Below are 22,835 nucleotides of genomic sequence, written 5' to 3' on the forward strand. Positions count from 1 at the left end.
GTGGTATTGTCACTGACTAGTATTCCACAGACCCAGGGTAATTCTCTGGGGACCCAGATTCATATCCCACCATGGCAGATGATGGAATTTGGATCCAATAAGAAAATCTGGAATTTAGCGACCATGAGACCATTGCCGATTGCTTTAAAAACCCCATCTGGTTCACTAATTCCCTTTAGGGAGGGAAATCTGCAATCCTTTCCTGGTCTGGCCGATGTGCGACTCCAGACACACAGCAATGTGGTTGACTCTTAAATGGCATGGGCAATAAATGCTGGCCTAGCCAGCGACGCCCACACCCCACGAACAATTTTTTTAAAAATGTACAAAAAACTCTGGCATTGTAATCAGATGATTTGGTTAGACCTTGGAGGGAGGGAAAAGGGAGGATTTTCCCCATATGCAATGACTCATAAAATCAGGAATGCCTTTTCCTTTGCCATTAATAATAATCAGATTAAGTGTTCCTACCTGGTTTAAAATGTATGCTGGGATCAATTTGAAGGCAATGTAGTGTAAACAGTTCACTATATTTGGATTGCTTTAATTATAGCATGCATCCCAATCTATCAATTTAACTCATTCGTTATTCTAACTTATCTCTCCCACCATGTAAAACAAAATATTTAAATGTGTATTGGCATGTAGTATTTGATGTATTTATGCAACCATGCAGCATTTGCCTTGTACAAATGTGCAAACATTAGAGTGTGTGCAACTGGAAATGCACTATTCAATGCAGTTGGACTTTGACACCAGATTAATGGTATTTATGCATTACAGAACTGTTTCTTGATGGCATTCTGCACCAATGCCTCAGGGTACTGATGCTATAGAAACAACAGTATTTATTTTGGTGGCTGCCACAGACATTGGAACAATAGGGAAGTAAGATCTGGAAAGGTCAGTAAGAGCCATAGCTTTAAGCTGGTCCATTCAGCCCGCCAGCGGTCAGGGAACATGCCTGCCTCTGTTTGCAACTTTTATATTGCTGTTGAAATGGTGCCCACAAATAGGATACAAGATGCTGATTTTCAGACAACAACAACTTGCATTGATATGGCGTCTTTAACCTTTAATCTAGTGAAACATTTCAAGGTGCTTTACAGGAGCACCATCAGAAAAAACGTAATACCAAGCCACATAAGGAGGTATTAGGGCAGGTGACCAAAAGCTTGGTCAAAGTGTTTAATTTTAAATTGCATCTTAAAAGAAGAATAGAGAGGTGACAAAGAAGTTCAAGAAGGAAAATTCACAGTTTAGGAGCAATGAACAAACAGCCCCCAAAGTTGTGGAAAAAGGAATCGAGGATTCACAAGAGGCCAGAATTGGAGGAATGCAGAGCTCTTGGGTGAAGGAGGTTGTGCTAACTGGCAGCGGAGGCAGCTATACCTCGATTCGAGGGTGATGTCTATTCAAGATCCCAAGTTTCTGCCTTGGGTGTGTCTGTCATGTGAATGAACAGACAGATTCTCGATCTGCATATCTTTGGGCACAGGATGTCCCATGAAACAGTGGGATCTGGAGTGCAGGATTTGCTTTTCTTTTTTTCCTTTCTCTGCCACCACTCTGCCTTATCATTAAGATGTTTTGACCCAAAGTGTGATGCAGCTTGATAGACAAGTTGCCGCCATTTTGAACGATTGGTAGCAAGTTCCTCCCAGTCATTAATGTCAATGCTGCCACACTTCAAGGAGAGCTTCAATGTGTCTTTGAAGCATTTTCTTTGCCCTCCTTTAGAACATTGGCCATTTGAGAGTTGAGTAAACAGGATCTGGCAGGGGTGATGGTTTTCAGCCATCTGCACATAGTCCCATTTCATCAAAGTTGATTTTGCAGGAGTTTTGCCTGAATGTTTATGGAGCTTACTTCAAGAAATTTGTTCCGTAGACAATTTGTTTGATGGTCTTCCCATTGAATCCGGATGATGCAGAAGTGTTGCTGATGGAATTTCTCTAGCATTCTTATGTCAAAGGTTATACTAATACACTAACGCAAAACTTTGTCCAATTTAACATAAAGAATCTCTATTGCTATAAGTTGTCCGCTCCAGCTGTATCCAGGATTTCAAGGGTATATTGCCCCCCATCTAATTCAACATGCTTTCTGTAAGAGCCCTATATTTTGGATCATACTTTTCAACAACTATCCCTTGAACAAATTGTTCAATACAAATAAGCAATTTGTTGGATGCTACTTTGTTTTGCTTGTTTGCCTCAAATGAATGTAAATGAGAGTATGTCAGAGGCACCAAAAGGATGATGAAAGCTTAGCCATAATAACAATAACCCTATCTCTCTGTTAATCTGCAAATAGGGAGCCATTTTCTCTGCACTTATCATGATGAACAATTTCACTACTGGAGGATGGAGCACTTTTTTATCCTGTGTCAGCGCTTCTAAGTGATGTACAGTGTTGGTTACGCTGGTTTCAACGGCAGTCTAGCAGTATATGCAAAAAGCCTTCAGTTGATCATCTCGATGCACTGTAAATGGGGAAAGGCAACGTATGTTACCTGGTTTTTGCTCTTCAACACTGAGATCACTAGGTGCAGCATGATTGCATTGCATTCCACAAGCTGTTTGCCATGTTGCACTCAACAGCCCGTTACATCTTACTCCTTTTTAATTTCATTTATGTTGTCTGTGTGTGCTCATCAAAGTGAAGGAAAGACAGTGAACTTTTTTATTATCAACATCCAAGATCAACATCGAAATACTCCCAGGTCAGGCAAAGCACTGTCAAATGTATATTACCAACCCCTTTACATAATGCATATTAACCACAACCTCCCTCAGAAGTGCATGCCCTACTGCACCAGCATGACATTTCATGATCTGCATGAGCCCACCATTGTCTTCTTCAGAATATTAAAGCGTTGTCACATATTTCAATTAATGAGTGCCATTTCTAAAAAGGGTGCTTTGAGAATGTGTTGTGGTGACAATAGTCGCACGTGATGCTGCCATTAACTACCTATTAATAGAAGGCTGCTTAGAATCACAAGGAAATATAACGAAAGACGATTTGATCCACCAAACCTATTGATTCCACAGACCAGTTTACATAAAGTGCAGCGCAGATTCACCAGATTGGGAGTAAATTAATGAAGACGTTGCATATATAGGGCTTGAATTCCCTTAAGTATGGAAGATTGGAGGGCGATTTGTCAAATGCACCCTAGGATGGAATTGAGAGTATTGAAGCTAGGAACACTCTGTTAGCACAATTTTATTTTATTTGTAAGAGATTAATTTAGTGCAGGCAGTTACACCGAATCTATTTTTTCCCCGCTGGGTCTATTAAATCTTGGGCGAATATTAGAGTAGTTTTAATCAAATGACATAAACACACACATACAAGGGAAATAAAGTCCCAACACGTTCAAACCCAGCCTTAAGGGTGAGAACAGGAACTACCAACAACGCTTGCGTACTTGGGACTTTATAAGTTCCAGCAACTGTTATGGTTTCAAGAGCTTTCCTTTGTAAGGGGAGCAGGGGTGGGTGGGGGGGAAGGGGACTGCGGCGTGCGATCATTGTTTATTTGAAAGTATAATGGAAGTACAAAAAGAAAGAAAGAGAGAGAGGGGGGAAACTTCTCGACAACAGTTCCTGTGAAAGAATCATTGTGAGCCGAGTGGCACAAACCAAACAGCTCCCTCTCTCTCAGTCCACCTGACTGCGCTCTGGATCAGTCCATTTTCAAGTGTGAGTCTGGTGGTGTCAGCAGAAAGCCGAAGTGGGAAGGGGAGACGCGGCGCTGGAGAGAGCTACTCACTAATGCGAAGGCGAGGGTTCGCCTTTCCGATCCTCTCCTGACCCCGGGCTGCGGGCGTCCCTTTATTTTCAGACTGAACGGGGGCATTGGTGGCCAGTAGCGCCCCTGCACCCTGCCCTTCTATTTTTAGCATCAGCTGTTGGAATATAAGGCATGGATTAGAGTATAAAGTCAGGGCAGGTTTGTGCAGTAATCAGGGTGAGGAGAAGGAAGGAGGTCTCCTTTATGGTAAAGGGGAAGCAGGGACATTCACAGCGGCTACACTTTTAGTGGCAGAGTAGATCACTGTTGGAGATCAGTGTGTGTGTGTGAATGGCAGGGGGTCGGTAAGGGACTATCCCTCGGAGGGAGGGGGCTCATTACAGTCTTGACATGTTGGCCAGTACCGTTTAGAAAGAGGCAGCGACAGCGGCAGCGACTTGAGGGTAAGTTACTGGGCAGGAACCAAGACTTGCCCTTGTTAATTTTGCGTCAGTTTTGGATTTAAACCTTTTCTGCGGTTTTTTATGTCTTAACTTTGCCCCCTTCACCTCCCTTTCCCTCCCCCAATGCTATTTCATGTCCTAAGTAACAATCTTTCACTGGAACCCTCCTCTCCTTTTCACAGCTGTCTGTTGTCAAATGCAATTCAGACATATTGTGTAATAACTCGAGATATTGTACAGTTTCAAAGCTTACTGCCCACAGTGCATTTGACTTAATGTGACGTGCTAGCTAGCCTTACAGTTTATTTAATTCAAAATTGTGCATTTCAATTTTGTGGAACTTTTCTGAGGAACGATAGTGCCTTGAGTTTTAATTGCAGGACTTTTTGATTTGATATTTTTGTGCCTTTTGCTTTTTAACTATAATAATTAAGGTACTAAAGTAACTTGTTCTATGTAACACATCAGCTGAGTTGTGAGAGGATGGCTGATTTTATGGAAGCAGGTCCACTTTAATTTCTGGCCGATATAATATCAATCAGTTCTCAGGCCTCTGCTTTCAGGCTTCACTGAAACAGTAATGTAGTTTTTCACTTTATATTTTTGTGAATATTTAATTTTTTTTTGGTGAGCTCTAAACTTCATTGCAGTTGGCTGCTTACCAAGACCACCAACCTTCACCACCGCCCCCCCCCCCCCCCAAAAAAAAGGCCGAAGGACACTGAGATCATTGGCTGGTTCATGCTGAATTTGAAAGAGCTGCTTAAAATTTACACTGAGAAAGTAACCCTACACCAGCACTTAAAAGCAAATTTGGGTGTTAGATTTATTTTTCACAGGGTGGCTGTCACTGTGAAAAATTGAGAACCACCACTGAGGTGTTGTGCGATGATCCAATATGCTTTCTGATCTTTTCATAACATTGAGAGAGAGAGAGAGAGGTAGATATAGGGAATTACCAAATTGTAGTGACATCGTCAGGCCTGGGGTGAGAACCTACCTAGGAAATGGGACTGTCCCAGTAGTAAAAACTATAAAATGAAACAGCACTTTTTGATATGTACTGCAAGTGTGGTTAATGTAAAAGTGAGTACAAGAGAGTGAAATAATCTTGGGGTTCAGATAATTGACCTGAGTAGCACAGGATTACTCTCATGGTTAATGATGTTCTGAACCCCTTGATTAGATGATTGTCTTGTAATTCACTTATGCAGTTATCATCAATTCAAGCTTCCCATTCTTTCTGGCAATTATAGTGTAGGTAGGAGAGAGAGGTTACAATTAGGTTAACTTCAATCAAGAGGAATTAACCCAGTTCTAAATTAGGTCAGAGAACAGTAATAGAGCAATTGAATATTTGATTGATTTTAAGTTGTGCTAATATAATAGTTAACCAGCACTTGAAACAGTATTATGCCATGTTCAACAGTTTTCTATAGTTGGACCACTTAATTATTGTTTTTCCTGAATTTTTTTTTTAACCAGCATTTCGAGGTATTTAAAGGTTAGTATATACATATACTACATTTTATTTCCATTTTGTGTAACTGACATGTAGAAGTTCATGAAGTATATTCTTAATCAGACCCATGCCGCCTTAGCTCCTATTTTTGTATCTTTTGTTTTGAAAGAGAAAAGTAGTATTTTAAGCCTTGTTTAAATATATTGCAGCATTCTAGAACATTTTCTTGTGATGCAGTATGTATTAAATTAGTCTTTCTCTACAGTCTGTCCTCATTCCCTAAGTGAAATTTAACAAGTCAAACTTCTGAATTAATCTATGCACTGTGCTGTCACCTTCTCCTATTCAAAGGGCCAACATAACGGGGTGAAAAACTAATTTGCATATAACTAAGCTTGAGTGTACCATACCAGAACCAATTTAAATCCACCACTTTAGTGCTCTATCTATGATAACTTTGCTTTCTGTTGAAAGTTTTCCTTATACAGGATGGCCTGCCCCTATTATGTGGGTTTGGATGTGACTGCTGATAGAAATCAATGATTCGCCGGCCTTGGCTTTCTGAAACCAGGCCACACTAGTTGAGGGGTTTTGCAGCTTTGGGAACATCTCTTCAAACTCGGGTTTCTGATTATTAATATTGTAGCATTTTCTTTTTAAGAAAGAAAAACTCTGATCTGCAAGAAAAATGCGAGATTGTTGACAATTTAGTTTTTATGTGGAGAAGAGCAGGAAACTATCCTTTTCCGAGAATTGTTGTAAGGATGTCGATTGTGGGGGGGGGGGGCGGCGGAGTGCTGGGGGGTCAGTGTAGCTGCAGCAGTTATTTTTGCCTATATATTTTTTTTAAATGTAAAGCTGCTTTCTCAGTAGCTTGTAAGATCATTTTGGGTCATTGTGCTTTCCTTACCCTCCAGGGTAACTATTATTTTCTTTTAAAAAGCTCTTAACTATTATAAGAAATTCTCTTTTTAAACATGGTGCTGTGAATTATATCAGACATGGAATGAAGCTTCAAGGCTGAGGTGAATCCTCAGCTGTTTCATAACATGAGTTGTTTTTGCTTGACCAGTGTCAGATTTCGCTGTTCAAAACTATGACAGAATGTTGAGTCATTGAGAGCTAAAGCATACTGTGTGTGTGTGTGTACGTACAGAGGCTTAACAAAATAATGGAACAATAGTCCAGAAAGAAAAACAATAGTTGCATTGTTCAGCAAGAAACAATCTTATTGAACAAATTCCAGTGTCCTTCAGTGTCTGCTGAGTCTCTGTGCGTTAAAGTTCTGCAAATTCTGTGCATCTCCTTGACTAATACAATTGTCAAATGAAAGGCCAGCTATTCAATGCTGATCTTGCCCGTGCAACAAGCAAGCAAAATATTGCAGATGCTGGAAATCAGAAATCTAATCAGAAAATGCTGAAAATACTCAGCAAGTCAGGCAGCATCTGTATGGAGTGAAAGAGTTAACGTGACCCTTCATCAGACCCCAGCCATGCGTGAAATCAATAGTACACCAACCAAGAATATGAGGCTCAGGTGGCTCCAATTTAAAAAAAAAGAATGCAGGGGATGTAAGTTAATTCTAATGAAAATGGAATTTAGTTTATTAATGTTGAAACAGCTTTGTTTATTAATGTAGAGACACAAGATTGTGTATCCTGGCTGCTCTTTGTATCTTACATGCAAGAATTTATTCTAATTAAATCAAAATAAGCAGACCTAAAAAATTTTCAGTGCACGTCGAAGTGACAAACTGATTTGGCAGTTTTATAATCCTTCTGTTTGGCTGCTTGGACAGAACATCAAGATATCACTTCCCAAATTTAATGATTGTGAGAGATTCTTAGGAGCTTCGGGCTCGATGAATTCCTGTAGAGCTCTGATTTTCTTTTCTGTAGTCGCCCCAGGTTTGCTTTTTTGTTGTCCAGCCTTTGAGTATATGGCCTTTGGGTGCTATACTGAACAGGAAACAAGTAATTATGAAACCATAAAAAAATGGCTTCCATTTTTTGGATTTAATTTATATTTTGATCTTGAGATGCCTGAACCCTGATTGCGACCAATCCACCAGTTCCCCAAAACAATGGCAGACCAATTCCCACCATCGCATTAAGTTTTTTTCTCTCTCTTCCCCCCCCCCCCCCCCCGACCCACAAGAGTCCTCCTAATCTGATGTCCGCTAAATGTTTTAAGATTGTGCCTATTAAATCAATGGTATTTCTTTGGTCTGTTGCCGAAAGGAGAAACAAACTAAGAATGAATTTGGTACGCTGGAGTTTCTAGTGGACTAGATTCTAAATCTAAACTTCTCCACCACTTCTCCAGTGGTAATGTCACTGGACTAGTTATCCAAACGCCCAGGCTAACGCTCTGGGACTATAGGTTTGAATTCCACCACAGCTGCTGGTAGAGTTTAAATTCAATTGATTTATTTTTAAAAATCTGGAATCAGAAGCTAGTCTCTTGACTATTGTTGATTGTCATTAAAAACCCATCTGGGTCGCTAATGTCCTTTAGGGAAGGTAATCTCCTGTCCTTGCCTGGATGGGCCTACATGCGAGTCCAGACCAAACTGTAATGACAGTACCTCTCTTAACTTTGAAATGGCCTAGCAAGCCACTCAGTTCGAAGGCAATTAAGGGTGGGCAACAAATGCTGGCCTTGCCAGCGATGCCCTCATCCTATGAAAGAATACATTTAAAAAAAAACATCCTGTCTCCTCGATCTTTTAAAACCTACCTCTCTTTTCTGTCAACAAATGTTTGGTCTTCTGTTGTATTATCTCTTTATTTGTCATAGTACCAACATTTTGTCTTGTGAAATGCCTTGGGACATATTTTATCACATTAAAGGCACTTAATAAATGCAAGTTGGAGTGTGTGAATTTGGCTCTGGTGTGCGTTGGTACTATGCTCCTGGAATCCAGGAAAATCTCACTGGATGTTTGCCTTTTTGGTAGGATGCTATTTCTGACTATTACCCGAGGTACTGACGTTGTGCTCCTTTGCTGTCCCCTTTTCAATTACGATGATCTTATATTAAACATCGTTGCTGAGAAAAGCTGAAGCATTGCACAAAACTCCCAAATCAACAGTATTGGTTTTATGGGCACTGTAAAGTGCCAATCTAAATTCTATCCTTTCAGTGCATTACAGGTAGACATTCACTGGCTGTATTTATAAAGGTGGGCTTGATTACGTAACTGATAAGTGTTGTATGCAACTTAGCACTCTTGATGTGTAACAGGTCTTTTCCACCTACACATTTTAAAATGTTGTACCTCTTCAAATAGGTGAAGTAATGCCTGTTGGTGGTTGAGTATGTGTCATAGTAATGATGTTTTTGCTGGTCCCATGAGATTTTTTAAAATATTCATTCGTGGGATGTGGGCGCTGGCTAGGCCAGCATTTATTGCCCATCCCTAAATGACCTTGAGAAGGCGGTAGTGAGCTACCTTCTTGAACTGCTGAAGTGCATGTGGTGTAGCCCAGAAGGGAAATACAGTAAAAACAGGAAATAAGAGTACTGGTCCAAACTGTTTTTCTCTTTTTGGGAGGTACAACCACAGTGCTGTTAGGGTGGGAGTTCCAGGATTTTGACCCAGCGACAGACAAGTCAGGATGGTGAGTGGCTTGACGGGGAATGTCCAGGTGGTAGTGTTCCTATATGTCTGCTGCTCTTAGTGAAGAGCTATGGGCTTGTAGCACTGAACTGTCTTATACAGAGAATGAGGAGTGAGATCATTCTGGAATTTTAAACATGATGATAAATTTTAAGGCATTAGGGGAAATGGAAGCCATTGTAGATCAGTATGGACATTGACGATGGACCGAGTGGGGATGGTGCAGAATGCGGTTCAGGCTGCGGAGTTTTGGATGAATTGAGGTTTGTGGAAGATGGGTCAGGAGTTTGTCACCTTCAGACTCCATTACTCCAACAACAACAACAAGGGTAAAGGCTTAATAACATGCTGAGATAAGGGTGGAGGCATGCAATATTATAAGCTGGAAGTAGGTGGTCTTTGGAATGGAGATGATATGGGGTTGGGAACTTCACTAAGGATCCAATAGGGCATCTCGATTGGTTCAGAATGGGTGAGTGTTTGGGAGGAGGAGGGAGTCCCCATGTAACAGTCAAAATCACAAATAAATAATTCCATATATAATTCATTTAGTATTTTAAAGCATTTCTCCTTAGATTCAAGCTATTAAACGATAGAGATTGAACTATGCTAATGTGCATATCACCTTAATTATAGAATTGAAATACAGAAGGAGGCTTTATGGATCATGGTACCCATACAAGATCTCTGAAAGAACTCCTCACTTAGTCATATTCCCTTGCCGTTTTCCCTGGATCCTTCAAATCTTTCAAATATTTACCCACTTCCGTTTTAGAAGCTACGGTAGATTTTGCTTCCCTTATCTGTTTATGGTCAGAAATTCCACATCCTAACTGTTAAGCCACCATCTATTTATCTTACCAAAAACCCTCTTTTTTTCAGCTGCTCTAGTGAAAAGAGCCTCAGTTTCTCATGTCTTTCTTCATAATTAAAGTCTCTCATCTCTGGTAAATTTCCTTTCCATGCCTTTGACATTCTTCCAAAAGAAGCCACTTGAAGCGGAACACAATATTCTATCTGTGGCATTAAAATTATGTGTATAGCTTTAGTATTCCATCCTTACTTTAGTATCTGTGCAATAACCCAGGATGGCATATATCTTATTTGTTTTATTTAGCAACTTGCCTTCTCTCTTTCACAGATCTAAATATCCAAGCCCCTAAAGCCTTGGTTTTTAACCTTTGGCAGGTTTGAGCCATGCAGAGTGCTCCTTGAACTCCTCGCCGTGAGGCCTGAGCCATTTTAACTTCTGGGCCCCATTTGTCAATTCTGATTATGCTATCTCCCACGCAAAGCCAGCAGGACTGATGGTCTGTGTTGGCGGGAAGGAGGTCAATGCCGCTGGGTCCCAAGGGAATATTCCACCGCACAAGTTAAAGTGCTGGGACTGGGGGTTTCTGAAGTGCTGCCAGCGGTGGGAGGAAGGGAATGGGAAGGGGCTGTGGCTGAGGATTCCTTTTGGGGCCTGGTAAGATTACATGCTGACTCACAGGGAATCCTCACAAAAAATATCAACGTGCCTTGTTGGCCTCTTCTGGCTATTCTGACCTTTAAGTTAAAATTGTGACAAGGCTTCAGTCATCTCCATCGGACTACGACTTTGGAATTTTCATTAGGCCCCCACCTACCACACAGCTAGAATCCTGGCAGTTAAAATAGCAGGAGCGCAGCTGCTATAGGCTTTTTAAAATGATCATCCTTTCATAGGATGTGGTTGTCACTGGCAAGGCCAACATTTGTTACCCATCCCTAATTGCCCTAGAGAACATAGTGTCAGGCCACCTTTTTGAATCATTGCAGTCTATGTGGTATAAGGACACCAATAGTGCTGTTAGGGAGTTTCTGGATTTTGACCCAGGGACAGTGAAGGAATGGCAATATTGTTCCAAATCAGGATGGTGTGTGGCTTGAAAGGAACTTGCAGGTGGTGGTGTTCCCATGCTGCCCTTATCCTCCTAGGTAGTAGAGTTCGTGGGTTTGGAAGGTGTTGTTGAAGGAGCCATGGTGTGTTGCTGCAGTGCATCTTGTACATGGTACACACTGCTGCTACTGTGTGTTGGTGGTGGAGTGAGGGAATGTTAGAGGTGGTGGAATGGGTGCCAATCAAGCGGGCTGTTTTGGCCTGGATGGTGTCTAGCTGGAGTGTTGTTGAAACCAAGCTTATCCAGGCAAGTGGAGAGTATTCCATCACACTCCTGACTTGTGCCTTGTAGATGGTGAACAGGCTTTGGGGAGTCAGGAGGTGAGTTAACTCGCCACAGAATTCCCAGTCTCTGACTTGGTCTTGTAGCCACAGTATTTATCAAATAGCTGGTCCAGCCTGACTCACTCCCAGCAGCTGGGTTAAAAGCTTTGAATCTAATCTCTCTGCTCTTCTCCTTTTTACATTTTTTTGTTATTATATTCCTTATTTCTACATTGGTTTAAAATTTTCTGGTTGTGCCCCCCTACATTCAAGTTTATTGAAAAGTGCAATGGTTTTGACATTAAGTGAAGAAGGACCATTGCTATTCAAGTCAATCTTGTTTGAAAAAAATTTGTTAACTATTATTCTGTCTCTTGACCAACTTCCTATTGATGCTGATGCATTCCCTTTAATACCATGTACAATTTAATTATAAGCCTCTATACATATATATATCCTTATCAGACACCTTTTCAAAATTCATACACAACTCAATTTGCACTTCCTTTATCGTTCTTCTCTCATGAATTGCAGTTCTTTCCTCAAAGAACTTGAATAAATTTGTCAGCAGCAACATGTCATTTACAAATCTGTGTTAACTAACCTTTGTTAACGTATGCCTTTCTAGGTGAGTATTTTTTTGATGTGTATTATGGTCACTTATCCATTACTGATGTTGGATTGAAGAGCTGAATATTGTGGCAGGCTAGATTTTCCAGGTTGAACAATGAGGTGTAACCAATTTTTATAATGAATCAAATTACCTGAGAAACTTTACATCAAGGGGAGGGAGTGAATGTTGTGTTGCAGGCTGAGATAGTAAATCAATGAGCAAAGTAAATCAATTAAAACATGATGTCGCATATAATGGAGACTGATCAGGGTTAGTGTATAATGAGTTCCAGTAGGCGCTGAATAGTGGAGACCACAATGGTTACTTTATTTCTCTATTCTTATCCATGGAACATTGTCTTATGCTTTTGAATGTAAAAGAATCTTGCACTTGAATCCATTGTACACACTATTATAAAGCCCTTCAGAAATACCACATGCATGACCTCTGATTGGTGGTATAGTTTCTCCTCAGCAAGTTCCCCATTCTGAATGAATTCCCTAATCACAGCTGGCTCAGCCAGAGGGAGGGCAAAGTTGATGTATACCAATTTGTATGCTACTTGGTGGAATTGGCAACTTGTTCTTGAGAACAAATCCCCCTTGCTGCCAAGTCGGTGAGTTGTGAGATTTAATGAGGCAGAGAATAGGGACTTGTAAAGTGAGGAAAGAAATGAGGACGTGACCTCATTGGTAATCAGCACTTGGTGAAAGTTGCTTGTAACAACTGGGAGAACCAGGAACTAGAGTGTGACCAACTCCTATTGAACTTGAAACTTTAGGAGCAATTGGTGGTGCAGAGTTGCTGCATTAATTCTTTTTTCCCTATTGCAAAGTATCTTCCAATTACACACTTGGAATATTAGCGCGTAGTATCTGCATGCTTCCTTCAGTTAACTAAGCAAAGATTGGAAAGGAGAGAAAAGTGATCAAAAGTTTTTCTTTAAAAGTAGATTCTTAATTCAGTAAATCCTAACATGAGCTGCAATCATGGGCCTCCTATATATCCTGCATTGTTAATGGATCTCTTGTTATAGAGAAGCCGTACAACACAGCCATCTGCTTAGCACAATTTCTGCCCAGCTCACAAAGACACTATTATACTAAAGTTATCCAGTGTACTTCAGACTCCTCAGTAATACTTGTGTTTCTCTCAGTCTGCCAATTTTCACTAGACCCATGAATGTGACTCTGTGAAGCTTCTGAAGCACTCTAGTTTGTGTAAGGTTTTTTTTTCAAGCATTAATTTTAGATTACTGCCTAATGCTGAAAAGTGTAGATGTGTTGTTGGTATTTAATGGCATTGAGCAATTCCAAAGAAGTTTGCTCATTGAACTATTTTTTGAGTCCCGTATACCCCAAACACTGCATAATTCCTCAAGATGTTTTCAAAAGCGTACAGTTAAGCCTGTCAACGATCACTCGTTACCAGCAGCAGTCACTTGGCTTTTAAAAAGGGAACTGCTTTGTGTGCAATCCTTAAATGCTCAAGTGGATTTGCAATCTGTCTGAATCACAAGGCACAAATATTACCCCTAACACTTCCTTAATATCAGTAACTCTGTACATTTTCTCATGTCCAGAAATGGCTGAACAGAATTTCATAGTTTGATAGTTAAATATTTTCCCAATGTTCCTGTCTCCAAAAGCTGAATGCTTTCCAAAATCTATACATTGCCATCAGGAGAAGGTAAGTTATGAATTTCTGGAGATATCTTCTCCTAGTTTAGTGGCATCAGTTGCTCCCTCAAGTGGTTCAAGCATCTTGCCTTTATGGCTGTTGATTCTGACTGCCTGATATCTACTTGTGCAATAGTGTGACTCAAGTGTGTAACAATGGAACTTCCTTGTGACTCGAAATGGGAAAGGGTAGCCAAAGTCTTGTTGAAAGCTTTTAGGGAGAGTCTGAACATACAGCCTATGAACTAGGAGTAGAAGTAGGCCAATGGGGCCCTTGAGCCTGCTCCATTGTTCAATAAGATCATGGCTGGCCTGATTGTGGCCTCAACTTCACGTTCCACCTACTGCTGATAATCTTCTACTCCCTTGTTAGTCAAGAATCTATCTATCTCTGCTTTTATAAGTGTTGAATGACCCTGCCTCCACTGCTCTCTGGGGAACAGCTCCAAAGACACTCAAACCTCAGAAAATAATTCTTCTTGTCTCTGTCTTATATGGGAGACCCCTTATTTTTAAACAGTGACTCCTAGTTCTAATAAAGTGGAAGAGAGAGGTAGAGAATCATAGTGGTTTAGGGAAGAAATCCCAGAGCCTGCGGCCAAGGCTGCTGAAGGAATGGCAATGCTCAGGCTAAGGGAAGAGGGTAGGCAACTGGATGAAGCCCTGTGAGTTCAGTGGGAGTTTGTTGTAGATTATAATTGGGTAGGGTAAGGATATGGATGATTGAAACATCAGGATGAAAACCTTTTCTTAAAAAAAAATTGAGAAGTTGGAAGGTAGACAGGTGGTACGGTTTGAGTATAGAATTCTAGAGATTAAGGCCTAGGTAGCTGAAAGCATAGCTGCCAAAGCTGGAGCAGTGAAAACTGGGGGATGTGCAAGAGGCCAAAATTTGGAGGAGCAGAGATATCTCAGTGGGTTGAAGAACTGGATGAGCTTACAGAGGTGGGCAAGGCCATGGAGGTATAAGGATGAGAATTAAACAATTTCAGATGAACGTGTATCATCTTGTATCTCCCCTTTTTAGCATCTTTATTTTCCTTTTGCCTTTCCCAGTGTTTGAACCCTTCGGCATTGAAAAGAAACTGCCTTTAGCAATTTCCTTTATGGTTTAAAAAAACAGTTATGAGTTTAACGCTGTTCTGTCCCTTTTTATGTTGCAGGTTAAATTAAGACATGGCCACAAGTGCGGTTCCAAGTGACAACCTCCCCACGTATAAACTTGTGGTGGTGGGAGACGGTGGTGTTGGAAAAAGTGCTCTCACCATCCAATTCTTCCAAAAGATTTTTGTGCCAGATTATGATCCGACGATTGAAGACTCTTACTTGAAACACACAGAAATCGATGGACAGTGGGCCATCCTGGATGGTAAGTTTAGTCAGAGGAATTATATATTTATCCAACTCTTAAAGTGCAGTTTTCTACCTTACTGAAAGGCTAATGATATATTGATTTGGGATGAGCCTTGTATTCTGTACAGCAAAAGCTTTTTGTTTATATTGTAACATATTTTCTATAAACTTATTTTTCATATGGCTTGTTTCCAGACCTTTACCCAAAAGATATTGTGTGTCAAAAAATTGTAGTGGACGGACATAATAGGTCAATGAGCTTCTGGCAGAGAAATTGTTTGAAGATTTGTTCTATTGTTCTCGTCGCTGAAGCAGGTCAATCTGCTTTTGCCCATTGCAATATTTTCTGTTTCGATTTCAAAGCATTTAGTGTTTCCCTTTTTGCCTCCAGTGTTACCAGTAATGACTGCCCCATGCACTCTTGTGTAATGCTGTGATCTAGAATTGTGCCAACAGATGTGCTTTGGGTGATATTTCTTTTTGCAATCAGAGGAAATTATATCCCTTCTGTTTGAGGCATCTTCTCACTTTCTCAATCATATCCTTGCTGTAGGTGTTTAAAAAGGTTGTACATTAGATTTAATGTTTATTTTTCCTCGACATTGCAACTATTTCTGTAAATAAAAATACAATTTTTCCCCCTCCCCACAAAACCATATCAATTATCGTTGGTCACTAGGATACAGAGCAAATAAGAATTGTTAGTTTTTTACTGCCTACTTAAAACCTCAGGTTATTTCAGGTATTTTTATAGGTTCAATTTTTGCAACAACTTAGAAACAGGCACATGAGTAGTCCATTCGGCCCCTTGAGCCTGCTCCACCACTCAAACAGATCATGGCTGATCATGTACCTCTTGCGCCATTTTTCCCACTATCCCCATATCCCTTCATGTCATTAGTTTCCAGACTTTGATTATGTTAAAAGATGCTATATAAATACAAGGCCCAAAGCACTTCACAGAAGAGTTTTAAAATAAATTAGACACTGAACCACAGAAGGAGATATTAGGGCAGATGGCCAAAAGTTTGGTCAAAGAGTTAGGTTTTAAGAAGTGCCTTAAAGGAGGAAAGAGAGGTGGAGAGGCTTGGGTAGGATATTCCAGAGCTTAGGGCCTACATAAAAGCAGGAATGTAATGCTGGAACTGTGTAAACTGTATAATGCTGGTTAAGCCACAGCTGGAATTTTGTGTACAGTTCTGGTCACCACATTACAGGAAGGACATAATTGCTCTGGAGAGAGTGCAGAGGAGATTTACAAGAATGTTGCCAGGGCTTGAAAATTGCAGCTGTGAGGAAGGATTGGATAGGCTGGGGTTGTTTTCCTTGGAACTGAGGAGGTAACCTGATTGAGGTGTACAAGATCATGAGGGGCTTAGATAGAGTAGACAGGGACGCCCTGTTTACCCTAGCAGCGGGGTCAACTACTAGGGAGCACATATTTAAGGTCAAAGGATTAGAGGGAACATGAGGAAAAACTTCTTCACCCAGAGGGTGGTGGGTGTTTGAAATTCACTGCCTGGTTTGGTGGTGTAAGCAGAAACTCTCAACTCATTTAAAAGCTACATGGATCTGCACTAAAGTGCTGTAACTTGCAAGGCTATGGATGGGTTGCTGGAAAGTAGGATTAGAATGGAGAGCTAGTTTTTTATTTATTCTTTTTCAGCCGGCACAGACACAATGGTCTGAATGGCCTCTTTCTGTGCCGTAACTTTCCTGAGGTAACTTAAGGTGCAGCTGCCGGTATTGGAGCAATTGAAGCCTGATATGTTCAACAAGCCAGAATAAGAGGAGTGCAGATATTTTGGAGAGTTGTGGGGCTGTAGGAGATTACAGAGGTAGGGAGGATCATGTCCATGGAGGGATTTAAAAACCAGGATGAGAACAAGGATGATTTTAAAATCAAGGCATTTGTTAACCAGGAGCCAATGTGGATCAGCAAGCACAAGGATAATGGGTGAATGGGACTTTGTGCAAATTAGGACACTGGCACAGAGATTTGGATGACCTCGAGTTCACAGATGGTAGAATGTGGGAAGCTGACCAAGAATGCATTGAAATAGTCTAGAGGTAATGAAGCATGAGGGTTTCAGCAGCAGATAAGTCAGCACAGGAGCAATGTTAGAGGTGCAAATAGGTGATCTTACTGAGGGCACAGTTGTGGTCAGAAGCTCATCTCGGGGACAAATTTGACACCAAATTTGTAAACAGCCTGGTTCGGCCTCAGACGGTTTCCAGGGAGAGGGATGAATGCCAAACTTCAAAGGGAACAACAATTTATACCGCATGACAAAAGGGGTGCTGATTGGTTGAGATATTGTCATGGCAAATGCACAATGGAGCTATTGTCTCCCATGCTTGTTGTTTGTACCATTTTGAACAATGTCAAGACATACTCCTTTTGCTTGCAGGACAGGTCCCTGCTTTTTAATACATGTAGTCCCTAGCATATGGAAATGAACTGCATTGCTGCCTCGGCTCGTGTTTTTAAATGGTAGTTAGTGTAAACCTTGGCACACTCAGGATTGTTCAGCAAATGCCCAATCATGGAATCATATCTAACGTTAAAAATTTGAACAACAGTTCCAAGACAGCCCTTCTACGCTGTCACTATGTAGTGGCAGCACAAGTGGCGTTCTCCACTCTCAGGATGCTGCCGTCAACCCAAAAAGATGTCCTGCCTATGAGTAATGTGGTTAATCTATTTCAGTGCCAGTGTGATGTCAGATACGTAGGCCGTACATCCGGATGACTAGCAGATAGTATTAAGCAGCACATCCCTTCAGTTTGCAGTAGATGTACTCAGCCAACTTGTGCTTGCAATTCCCAGAACGTAGTGGGTAATGTTTAGATGTGATTGGGCAGCTCTTGCTGAGCAATCCCAAGTGGGCTAAGAACAACACTAATGACCAATTTAGGAAATTTGGCATCCTTGCATCTGTCCTGATGGGTGCGAGATGAAAAGCTTTGACAGCATGTCTCTATTTTTCAGAGATACTCAAGTTCTGTATGACCAAACATAGTTTTAATGGATTTTCAATATCCCTTCTCCAAAAAAAAAGGGACATAGCACTTAAAAGCAGGAGTAGGCCTTTCAATCCTTTGAGCCTGTTCAGTAAGATCATTGCTGATCTTGTTGTGGTCTCAACTCCACTTTGCCATCTGCGACCATAACCCTTGACTCCCTAGTCTATTAAAAATCTGTCTAATTCTGCCTTGAATAAACTTAATGACCCAGCCTCCACTGCTTTCTGACAAAGAGAATTCCACAGACTAACGATCCTTTGGGAGAAAAAATTTCTTATCTTTATCTTAAATGGTAGATCTCTTATTCTTAAACAGTGTCTCTTAGTTCCAGTCTCTTCCACAAGAGGAAACATCTTCCCGGTATCTACCCTATCAAATCCCTGCAGGATCTTGTATGTTTCAATAAGATCGCCTCTCATTCTTCTAAACTCCAATGGGTAAAGGCCAACTTGTTCAACCTTTCTTCATAAAATAAGTTCCCCATCCCAGGAATGAATCGAGTGAACCTTCTCTGAACTGCTTCTAATACTATTATGCATTTTTTTTCAAATAAGGAGACCAAAACTGTACACTATTCCAGATGTGGTCTCACCCAGGCCCTGTACTGCTGTAGTAAACTTCCCTACTTTTATATTCCATTCCCTTTGCAATAGATGCCAACATATATTAAAATATGACTGTGGGCAAAACTGAAGTTGTGTGTTTAAAGTCAAATTTGTACAAACCTGAGGATTCTAAAAATTATAATTGTAGCCAATTTCCATATTAAAGTCTGTTTGGCTTCTATAATAGTGCAAAGCATGTCAAATCAGATACTTAATCAGCTGTAATCAAATTTTGCTTGAAGCAAGTTAACACACTCTAAATGTATTCTTGATAAGCATTGAAACATTGTGGAAAGTTTGAGCTCAGTTGAAGTTGGAGCTGAAAATTATGCCTGTAAATTGCTTTTGTGACTGGACTAACATTGCATTTTTTGCATCATGCACGCCATGTAGAAGATGCCGTGTACATGATGACTTGAGTGTAATACAGTACATCTTTGGACCCAGTTTTCAAAATGCAGAACTAGGATTTTTTTTTTCCACTGACTTACTAACCCCTTTCCCATTCACAAAGAAATCCAGGAACTGATTATGACATTTGTTATTAAAACAACATTAGTGACGATTAAGGCTCCCTCTTCTCTGTTTCTAAGATGTATGTGCCTTAGCTCTCAACCCCAGGTTTACAAAACCACAATATTTTATATCTCGTACCAGCCTTCCTTCTACTTTCTCCAAGTAAGACCAATATTCTTATTGCCCGTTTGCTTGGACTCGCAAATACTAGAACCTTGCCAGAGGCTGTCCAAAGGTTTTGGAACCAGAGGGGTTCTATTAATACCAATAGTATATGCTTGATCTGAACCCAGACCCCAGAAATAAAAGAAAATAATTCTGACCTAGTGAACTATGCAATTCAAATATAAAACCTTAAATCTTGATCTACATCCATTTGCAACAGATTATTTTATGCATTGGGTATAAGGTACTTTTAAGTTCTGCAATTTTGCAGACCATTGTCGTTTTAATAGTTGCAAGTATTCTCAATAAACTTGCAAAGTATAGGGAGAAGTCTGCCATTTTCAATCTTGTACTTTTAATATGGCGGACAGAAGATTTAATTCAGGAAGCATTGTGCGATTTCCCCATTTGGATTATCTTCCTGTAAGGAATTAAAATGTTGCATTTGTCTCCCGGCAGCCACTAGTGCAGCAGTGCATGTGCTTGTGTTAAGAGCATAAGAAGTATTAGGAGTAGACCATCCTGCACCACCATTCACTAAGATCATGGCTCTTTGAAATAGTCAGTGTAGATTTGACAGGCTGAGTGGCCTCCTGTACTTCATGATACTGCTTTCCCATGTTCTATCCCAAATGCCATAATTCCCATGAAAAGCGGAGGTTGGACTGCTGAGAGTGTACGGCAATGAATAAGGCCAACTAAGATCCTTTATCATGAAGGACTGAGTAACTCGCTCCTACTTCTTATGTTCTCATGACCTGACATTTTGCAGTGGGTGGTTGGAGGTTTGCCATTTCCTCCCCCCCAGCCACCCTACCAATAAATGATGTGGTTTCAGTACCATCCTTTCACCCCAGTGGCCTGGATTTAAATCCAGCCCTGATTTGTATCAGATTTGTAATGCCATTTGAATTGTCTTCATACAGTTCCTGGTCCTTAGTTCAGCAGTAAATGGCAATGTTGTTCAGAGGGGTTACAGTGTACCCGGCAGAATGAGGGGCTCTTCTTAATTCATTGGGGATATATGGTTGAAAAGTCGCTCCTCAGTCAGTTGTCAATTTTCAAACAGAGATTGGTTAGCAAAGATCTATAAAGAGTATTAAGGGGTATGGAGCTAAGGTGGGTCCATGGAGTTAGTTCACAGATCAGCCATGATCTCATTGAATGGCAGAACAGGCTTGAGGGGCTCCCTTTGTTCTTAAAGGAAAGGACTGTGCAGCAACAAGAGTGGGATTAATCAATAGTTCTTTCAAAGGGCTGGCACGAGCACAGTGGGCCAACTGGCCTACTTCTGTGCTGTAAGATTCTGGGAAAGGGATGGGATCACCATTCTGCTGATATTTAACACACATCAGTGCTGGATTAAGTCTGTGCTGCAGATTTTTCTCCAGAAACCTGTTTTTCCAATTTTACACTTCAATCTCAGTTCTATTTTAAATTGTGAGAAACAACTGTTGCAACTAGAAATTATCTCCAATCACTGTATTGCAGATCTTGTCTCCTCCTTATCTATACACAGGTGTTGCAAGACACTTTTACCATGGCAACAAAGCTCCTTTTTAATGTGATGTTTTGCATTGACTTAAATCCAGAGGCAATGTGTGGTTTCCTGAGTTCAAGTATTCAGCCAGCAGCTTTGTATACCATCACAGCTTGCTTGCTTTTATGTTCTATAATTATAGTTATGGCACACCTTTCTAAAACACCTGGTTTAGTCTCCTCTGGAGCATTGTCCCAATTCTGGGCATTATATTTGAGGAAGGATGTGAAGGCATTGGAAAGCTAGAGAAAAAGATTTACAAGAATGGTGCTGGGGATGAGGGACCTCAGGTACAAGAAAAGATTGGAGAAACTGGACTTAAAGAGAAGATAGGTGATTTGATGGAGGTGCTCAAAATCATAATGGGTCTGGACAGACTAGATGGAGGAGAAACAGAGAACACAATTCTAAGATGATTGGCAAAAGAACCAAAGGAAAATCATTGTATCTGCTGGAATTTAGAAGATAAGAGGCGACTTGATTGAAAGGTGTAAGATCCTGATGGGTCTTGACAAGGTGGACGTGAAAAGGATGTTTCTTCTTGTGGGAGATTCTAAAACTAGGGGTCACTGTTTAAAAACAAAAGGTCGCCCATTTAAGACAAATGAGAATTTTTTTTCTGTGGTGTTGTGAGTCTTTGGCACTCTGTTTCCACTGCCTTTTTGAGGAAGGGCCTTTGAATGCATTTAAAGCAGAGCTAGATAGATTCTTGAGGTGACAGGTTATCAGGGTAGGTGGGAATGTAAAGTCGAGGCTACAATCTGATCAACCATGATCTTATTGAATGGTAGAGCAGTCTCGAGAAACCGAGTTGCCTACTTGCGCTCTTAATTCATATGTTCGTATATATGTTTGAAAAACCTTCTTATGCAGCGAGCGGTTAGGATCTAGAATATACTGACTAAAGAGCGTGGCGGAGGCAGAGTCAATTGTGGCTTTCAAAAGGGAATCGGATAATTATCCATAGGGAAAACATTTCCATGCTTATGGAGAAAAGGCAGGAGAGTTGGACTAGCTGAGCTGCTCTTGCAGAGAGACACAATGGGCCAAATGGCTCCCTGTCTTGCAGCTGTTGTATGATTCTATTAACTACCTTCAGAGATTTGGTGAAACAGTAAATTAAACTTTACCCTTTTCATCTCGGTGCATTGATTCCATCAAAGGATGATGAGCTGATCAAGGTGAGGGTCCTCGGGTGATTAATCCTATTCCTAGCTGAACATAAATTACCTATTTGTCATCTGACACAATTGGTAATCTTTCTCTGAAATCACTTTGGAATAGCTGGAATTGTGAATCAAATACTACTAAGGTTGGGACTGAGGTTTGTTATAGCAACAGAAATTTCACCTGGCGGCCTTAAAGAGGAAAGAAGCTCTCTGGTTAGGTTCTTCTACTGGTGAGCAACAGCCTTACAGTTGTCACACAAGCATACGATCTTTGTATATGAGCTTTGTTTTGAAGGGCTCTTACTGGAGATTTTTTTTTTGTTGTTGAATATATGTATATAATAGTCTCAAAGTAAATTTGAAAAATCACAACCCTGGTCCTCGGGGAAGCTGAACTAGTGACATTCTTAAAAATAGGTCTAATTCGCAGAATCCTAACAGCACAGAAGGAAGCCATTTGGCCCATCATGTCTGCACCAGCTCTCCAAATGAGCATTATGACCTAGTGCCATTATTGCCCTGCCTTTTCCCCGTACCCTTGCACATTGTTTCTATTCAAATAATCATCTAATGTCCTCTTGAATTCCTACTTCTGATTTAAGTGCCTAGCGTTCTAATACTCGGTTCTGAAGTTTCCCTCCCCTTTTGAGAAGCTATTGAGTTTTGTCAGTCCTGAGGCAGCTGACATGTG

General features: G+C 40.7%; 1 protein-coding gene across 2 annotated transcripts in view; it reads left to right on the forward strand.

The window, feature by feature from the left end:
• Positions 1 to 3,580: 3,580 nt before the first annotated feature.
• Positions 3,581 to 22,835, forward strand: part of LOC121285063 (ras-related protein M-Ras) — a 50,622-nt gene continuing 31,367 nt past the window's right edge. The window contains exons 1-2 of one of the 2 annotated variants that reach the window (XM_041201186.1): positions 3,581 to 4,205; positions 14,933 to 15,138. In XM_041201186.1, the coding sequence (XP_041057120.1) occupies positions 14,946 to 15,138 (193 nt within the window). In that variant the 5' untranslated portion in view covers positions 3,581 to 4,205; positions 14,933 to 14,945. Of the gene's footprint in view, positions 4,206 to 13,686; positions 13,780 to 14,932; positions 15,139 to 22,835 lie in introns of those variants that run through there. The other variant, XM_041201187.1, reaches the window with a different exon arrangement.

Source organism: Carcharodon carcharias, chromosome 12 (assembly GCF_017639515.1).
Source record: "Carcharodon carcharias isolate sCarCar2 chromosome 12, sCarCar2.pri, whole genome shotgun sequence".
NCBI lineage: Eukaryota > Metazoa > Chordata > Chondrichthyes > Lamniformes > Lamnidae > Carcharodon > Carcharodon carcharias.